This window comes from Salvelinus sp. IW2-2015, unplaced genomic scaffold, assembly GCF_002910315.2.
Source record: "Salvelinus sp. IW2-2015 unplaced genomic scaffold, ASM291031v2 Un_scaffold8719, whole genome shotgun sequence".
NCBI classification, from domain to species: domain Eukaryota; kingdom Metazoa; phylum Chordata; class Actinopteri; order Salmoniformes; family Salmonidae; genus Salvelinus; species Salvelinus sp. IW2-2015.
This window is the reverse complement of record NW_019949978.1, coordinates 1-7448: the sequence shown is the minus strand read 5'-3', so window position 1 is coordinate 7448 and position 7448 is coordinate 1. Positions and strand designations below refer to the sequence as shown.

The following is a 7448-nucleotide window of genomic DNA, read 5'->3' as shown; positions in this document are numbered from 1 at the left end:
ATAGGTCAGGGATTGACTCCCTCAATAGGTCAGTGATTGACTCCCTCAATAGGTCAGTGATTGACTCCCTCAATAGGTCAGTGATTGACTCCCTCTATAGGTCAGGGATTGACTCCCTCAATAGGTCAGTGATTGACTCCCTCTATAGGTCAGGGATTGACTCCCTCAATAGGTCAGGGATTGACTCCCTCAACAGGTCAGTGGTTTGGTTAAACAGGTCAAAAGGAGTCTAGGGAAGATGGTTCTCTTAACCCCAAATCAATGGTTGTTTGAGTGATTTCTACAATGGGCTCCCGAGTGGCGCAGCGGTCTAAGGCACTGCATCTCAGTGCAAGAGGCGTCACTACAGTCCCTGGTTCGAATCCAGGCTGTATGACATCCGTCTGTGATCTTGGGAGTACCATAGGGCGGCGCACAATTGGCCCAGGTTTGGCCGGGGTAGGCTGTCATTGTAAATAACAATTTGTTCTTTAAACGGACTTGAAAATCCATCCCCATGACATTTCGAAGCTCCGACGAACAAGTCCCCAATCTGCAGTAGCCTGTGATGCAAAGGAACCCCACAGCTCAACACATTGAGTTCCTCTCAATCGATCACTTCTGAGACGCATAACAGTGACTTCACTTGGACTCTCGCATACCTCAATACGGCTCATGGCAGTTTTGACTGGGCTATGCTGCCTTGTGAATGAAGAGCTTTTACCTACCACACTGTTGTGTAGGCCTCTCCAAACATGGTCCCGGGTACCACAAAGGGGGCACACATTTTGGTATTTGCCCCTAGCACTATACAGAGGATTCAAATAATCAACCCCCCGCAGGACCAGGATTGGGAAACATTGGTGTAGAGTGTAACCAAACCTTCACATGCATGTAGCTGTAGCATTAGCCTCCTGGTAGCATTAGCCTCCTGGTAGCATTAGCCTCCTGGTAGTATTAGCCTCCTGGTAGCGTGCTAGCTAGCTATGCATGTGCTGTAGCATTAGCCTCCTGGTAGCATTAGCCTCCTGGTAGTGTGCTGTAGCAGCCTCCTGGTAGCATTAGCCTCCTGCGTACATGTAGCATGTATCTCCTGGTAAGTGGGTATGCACCTCCTGGTACATTAGCCTCCTGGTAGCGTGCTGTAGCATAGCCTCCTGGTAGTGCTGTAGCAGCCTCCTGGTAGCATTAGCCTCTCTGGGTAGTGTGCTGTAGCAGCCTCCTGGTAGCATTAGCCTCCTGGTAGCGTGCTGTAGCATTAGCCTCCTGGTAGTGTGCTGTAGCAGCCTCCTGGTACATTAGCCTCCTGGTAGCGTGCTTAGCATTAGCCTCCTGGTAGTGTGCTGTAGCAGCCTCTGGTAGCATTAGCCTCCTGGTAGGTGCTAGCTAGCTATGCTCTGAGCGCTCTTCTCTTTCAGCCTTCTAACAGCTTCCTCTCTTCTCTCTTTCCTCTCTTTCTCTCTTTTTCTCCTCTAATCTTTGGCACTGCCTGGCTGTGTGTTTGGGCTGTGTGCTACTCTTGTCCATCCATGTTTGTCTGCGTGTGTGTGTGTGTCCTGAATGTGTGTGTGTGTTGTGCTGTTCAGTCGTGCGGAGCAGGTTCCCCCCTGCCTCACTCACGAGACCTCCCTGCCATCCCCCTGGGGTACGCCAGCGCTCGCCAGGAAGAGGTAGCTACTGCGCTCTGCACTCCTCTTCTCATCCCGCTATTCGCTCCTCTTCCCCTATGTCAGCTATTGCTGCTATGTCATGTTGTTCTCTCCTCTTTCCCCTATGTCATGTGTTTCTCTCCTCTCTTTCCCCTATGTCAGCTATTGCTGCTATGTCATGTTGTTCTCTCCTCTTTTCCCCTATGTCAGCTATTGCTGCTATGTCATGCTACTCTCTCTTCTCCCTATGTCAGCTATTGCTTCTGTGTCATGCACTACTCTCATGTCAGCTGTTGCTGCGATGTCATGTCTACTCTCTCTTTCCCCTATGTCATGTTGCTCTCTCCTCTCTTTCCCCTATGTCAGCTAGTGTTGCTATGTCATGTAGCTATCTTACCCTATGTCAGCTATTGCTGCTATGGTCATGTTGCTCTCTCCCCTATGTCAGCTATTGCTGCTATGGCATGTTGCTCTCTCTCCCCTATGTCAGCTATTGCTGTATGCATTGTTGCTCTCCCTCTCTCCCCTATGTCAGCTATTGCTGTTGCTGTTGCTCATGTCATGCTACTCTCTCTTTCCTCCAGTCCATGCTTGCTCTCTCCCTCTTCCCCCTATGTCAGCTAGTTGCTATGCATGTGCTCTTCTCCTTATGTCAGCTATTGCTGCTATGCATGTTGCTCTCCCTCTCTCCCTATGTCAGCTATTGCTGCTATGATGTTGCTTCTCTCCCCTATGTCAGCTATTGCTGCTATGGCCATGTTGCTCTCCCCCTTCTCTCCCCTATGTCAGCTATTGCTGCTATGCCATGTTGCTCTCCCCTCTTCCCCTATGTCAGCTATTGCTGCTATCCATGTTGCTCTCCCCTCTCTCCCCTATGTCAGCTATTGCTGCTATGCCATGTTGCTCTCCCTCTCACCCCTATGTCAGCTATTGCTGCTATGTCATGTGAATTCCACTCCTCTTTTCTCTGCATTCTGACCTCTTTCTTCTCTCTCTCCCTCCCTCCCTCCTCTCGTTTCCCTCCTCCTCTCCTCTCCCTCTCGTTCTCGTCTCTCCCTCCCTCCGTTCTCCCTCCCTCTCGTTCTCTCTCCCTCCCTCTCGTTCTCCCTCCCTCCCTCTCGTTCTCTCTCCCTCCCTCTCGTTCTCTCTCTCCTCTCTCTTTGTTCTCTCTCTTTTCATCCTGGTTCTGCTGACCCCTTCCTTTAAGCCCTCTCTACTCTCTCTTTGTTCTCTCTCTTTTCATCCTGGTTCTGCTGACCCCTTCCTTTAAGCCCTCTCTCCTCACTGCTCTGTAGAGGAAACCAACCCACCGTTTGTATCATTTCCATGACAGCATCAACGTGGCTGTTGTTCTCTAACTAAATGAATACAGGCCTGGGTGGGAATCAGTGTCCAGTCAGAGTCAAACTCTAAACTGACTTACCCTTTAAACCTCTCGTGTTTCATCTCTTCATGTTTTAACCACTTTTACAGAGACACTTCGTTAATCAACATTTCAGTTTTCAAAGTAAAAAATCCCAGAGTTTAGCAAAATAGGTGTTTTTTTATTTATTTTTTATCCATGATTTCTTTGAAAGGAAAGATTAGGATATCAATTCTGGATGATATTTTCCTTCTCATCGGACTCAACCCCACAATAATTTGGCATCACTTTATTTATAAAGTTCCCAATAGATACTGAGTATAGCCAACACAAAGAACACCTTCCTAATATTGAGTTGCAACCCCCCTTTGCCCTCAGATCAGTCTCAATTCGTCGGGGGGGGGGCATGGGACTCTACAAGGTGTCGAAAGCGTTCCACAGGGGATACTGGCCCATGTTGACTCCAATGCTTCTCACAGTTGTGTCTAGTTGGCTGGATGTCCTTTGGGTGGTGGATCATTCTTGATACACACGGGGGAAACTGTTGACTGTCACTAACTAGTAACTTACTGTCACTGAAAACACAGGCACGGCTACCAGGGCACATCAGGCCCCCCTGCAGGGGTCAGAGCCTTGACGGACCTGAACATGAAACTACAACTGGCCACCTCTTCCTCCTCGTCGGACTCGGTGGTCATCCACCCGGGGGCGGGGCTAGCCATGCTGGACCTGCTGGCCTCCGTCAGCTCCGACAGCCAACCAGAGGTAAGGAAGTGCCGAGGAGGCCACACCCACTTCTCGTGTCCTGGCCTCAGGATGAATGTGTCGCTTTCTCTCAGCGATACTAGTCGGTAAAATGGAATAAAGTTTACTACCATTTCCTCTTAGTCCAAATGAGGAACAAAACTTTATTCAGCATCTCTTGTACAAGAGTTCCATTTCCTCCCCAAGAACTGTACATCTCTGAATATCTGTGTATCTTCCTGGTTTAGCTGGATCATAACACTAGTTATTTATACTCTTTGTCTGTATCATAACTGTATCATAACACTAGTTATACCTTTTATATGACAAAGAGTTACACTTCAACAAGATGCTCCAAGGTTTCAGCTTGTCTGTCACAAACGTTAAAGAAACCGAAACTTAACAATTCATTTCCCTCCCTCCCTCCCTCCCTCCTTTCCTCCTCCCTCCCTCCCTCCCTCCCTACCCAGCATGCTCTTGACCTTCAGCTAGCAGTAGCTAACATCCTCAGCTGTGGTCCACAGTGAGGAAAAGCCAGCAGATCCTGTGTGAAGCAGGTCTACACAGTAGACTAAACTGCAGCGCTGCAGCCTGGCCCTGGGAGACGAGGAAATCCGCCTACACCCACCGTTGCAGAGGATGTTTGAGAGGCTGGCCTCCAGGCCCTGCAGCCTATGGCCCTGAGGTGAGGGTGGATGCAGGCAGGGAGACAGACAGAGGTCTCTCTCTCTCCACCACACACACACACACAACAACACACACACACCACACACACACACACACACAACCACACACACAACCACAGGACAGATGTCAGATCATTATAAGTCCATTTACCTTAAAACATTTACCTCATCACACATTTAATTTCACATCACAAACATAAACAATCTCTCTGCAGCAGGACTGGATTAACCGCCCTAATAAACTCGATGAATTGATGTTCTTTGTACATAAAGGAAAATAATCCGTATTGACAGGTTTTAAATTACTAGAGGAGTCTGGTGTGAGTTACTGTTGGCCTTAATTTTTCGTGCATGCGCGGTAGCTGTGATGCAGGATAGGATACAGACAGTTGGGCTAGAGACACACACACACACACACACACACACACACACACACAACACACCAACACACACAGCACACACACACAACACACACACACACACAACTACACACACAACAACACACACACACACACACACCAACACACACACACACACCACACACACACACAACACACACACAGAGCAGAGAAGAATAATCTGGACTTTCTTTCTTATAAAAATGAACAATGATCATCTTAAACCCTCCTGTTTTCCTCTTACAAAACTCCTGTTTCTCCCTCTGTAAACCCTCCTCTTTCTCCTCTGTAACCCTCCTGTTCTCCTCTGTACGACCTCTCCTGTTTCTCTCCTCTGTAAACCCTCCTGTTTCTCCCTCTGTAAACCTCCTGTTTCTCCTCTGTAAGCCCTCCTGTTTCTCCTGCTGTAGAACCCTCCTGTTCTCCTCTGTAAGACCCTCTGTTTCTTCCTCTGTAGACCCTGTTTGTCCTCTGTAAACCTCCTCCTGTTTCTTCCTCTGTAAACCTCTCTCTCTCTTAACCCTCCTTTTTGTTAAACCCTCCTGTTTCTCCTCGTGTAAACCTCCTGTTCTCCTCTGTAAAAGCGCCTTCCTGTTTCTCCTCTGTAACCCTCCTGCTTCTATAACTCCTCTTCCTTGAAACCTCCTGTTTCTCCTCTGAACCCTCCTGTTCTCCTCTGTATACTCAATGATCAAAACATGAATAATTCATTAAAAATGAATTCAATTAGCCCATTAAAATGTTTATTTTACTCCAGAGATATTAGCAATAGCAAAAGCCTACAGTTGAACCATGTGCCATAGAGTATAGATGTGTTTAGCGGCTAAGGCAAGGACTGGTCTTAGAAAGCCAAATATCAAGCATAGTATTATATTAATGACATTTGTAAAAAAATTGGAATTGATCACAGCTACAAAGCATAACGGCGTATCTACAAAGCGTTAGCAAGCATTAAAGGCAATAGTCTAAGGTATAGATCCTAGCAAGTTAACTTTACAGGACAAAGCAATGAACAAGAGATGCCTTAGAAGTTTTTAGGAAAATAAGAATGGATATACAGCGCATTCCTCCATGACTAGATCCAGGATAAGAGAGAGAGAGAACAGAAAAACGCAAGAATTAACTGAATGACTCTCTTGTTTTCCATACCGACGTGAAGCTGTAGTCAGGTTCCTTTTCTATTCCACCCAATCCAGACTACAATAAATGGTTTCCTAAAGAAAATCAAATCCAAAACCTGGGCCGAAACAGAAGCACTCTTCCTTGGCTAAAGGAGAATCTGGAAATTGATGAAAGAACGAGATTATGCCTAAAAATAGCCCTAAGATCCAACTTAGAGCATGACCGACGTGGTTTACCATGTTGAGGAAAATAAAGCGTGATAAAGAAATCAGACACGGCAAGGCAAACTTTTTTATAGAACATAAATTGGTGAACGCAAAGGAACTTTCTAAATTGATCTGGAGAATCTAAAAAAAGTTACAGGGAAAGACCATAGTAACACTTTGGCAAAAAGAACTAGAATCATTGGTTGAATAACACATCTACACAGGATGCAGTCAAATAGCAATTTAGCCTTCATTCCTACTTATTGGACTCTGTCGGGTACTGACACAGAACCGCCTCCACTGGTTACCCCCCCCCCCCCCCCCCTCTGGGCTCAGTGGCTAGTGAATGACACTCTAACCTGTCTTCATCATAAGGGAGGTTTCTGAGTCCAAAGTGGACAAGGTGATTAGCTCACACAAGAACTCTAAACAAAAGATGGTTTGGACTGGACTCTACCTTTCTTTAAAAACTACAAAAGAGTCACTCATGGCCCATTACTAAAGGTCACCAACACATCTATTGGTCTGGGGGTTGGTCCAAGGGTAATGAAGTCCCATAATCACGGCACTTAATCGGCGGACCCTGCTGACATTGAGTAACTTAAGGCCCATTAGGTCATACTACCTGTGGTGTCAAAGGTTGTTCGAAAGTAATGTGTAGCAGAAAACTGATTGCCACCTCAACAAACAGCCCTTCACATTACACTCCGTGCAGTTTGGCTTCCAAGCGAAACACTCCACAGAAACGGCCAACTGCTTTCTGTCTGGAAAATGTGAAGTCCAAGATGGACAAAGGGGGCGTTGTTGGGGCTGTGTTTCTGGACATAAGGGAAAGCTTTTGATACTGTGTAACCATGAAATTCTCATCACAAAATTGGGTCCAGGTTCAACTTTTCCCCGATGCTGGAGATGATGAAATCATACCTTGAAGGCAGAACTCCCAACTGTGTTCATAGTGAGCAATGAGCTGTCGCCCACTCTTAGCTATGTGTGGCGTCCCAAGGGTCAATACTGGGGCCCCTCCTGTTCAGCCTGTACATAATGATCTTGCCTTTCTGTCTTACTGCGTCTGAGAAGTTCAAATGTATGCAGATATACCAGTGAGTATATGTGCCAAAGAGCAAACGCACTCCTGTGAATGGCCAGGTTACATAGTGACTCACACTGTAATGGTCCAGGTACATAGTAACTCCACTACTGTAATGCGCTCAGGTTAACAGTGCTCAGTAGACTCACTACTGTAACTGGCAGGTTACAAAAGTGTTCTCACTATCTGTAATGTCCAGTTACCATAGCAACTC

At 46.7% G+C, this 7448-nt stretch overlaps 1 protein-coding gene across 2 annotated transcripts in view; it reads left to right on the top strand.

Annotated features, from left to right (window-relative positions):
• Positions 1–4414, top strand: part of LOC112079624 (WD repeat and FYVE domain-containing protein 3-like) — a 5536-nt gene extending 1122 nt beyond the window's left edge. The window contains exons 2-4 of one of the 2 annotated variants that reach the window (XM_024145519.2): positions 1566–1649; positions 3579–3756; positions 4206–4414. In XM_024145519.2, coding sequence (XP_024001287.1) covers positions 1566–1649; positions 3579–3756; positions 4206–4262 — 319 coding nt within the window. In that variant the 3' untranslated portion in view covers positions 4263–4414. The remainder of the gene's footprint in view (positions 1–1565; positions 1650–3578; positions 3757–4205) is intronic. The other variant, XM_024145520.2, reaches the window with a different exon arrangement.
• The last annotated feature ends 3034 nt before the right edge of the window (positions 4415–7448 follow it).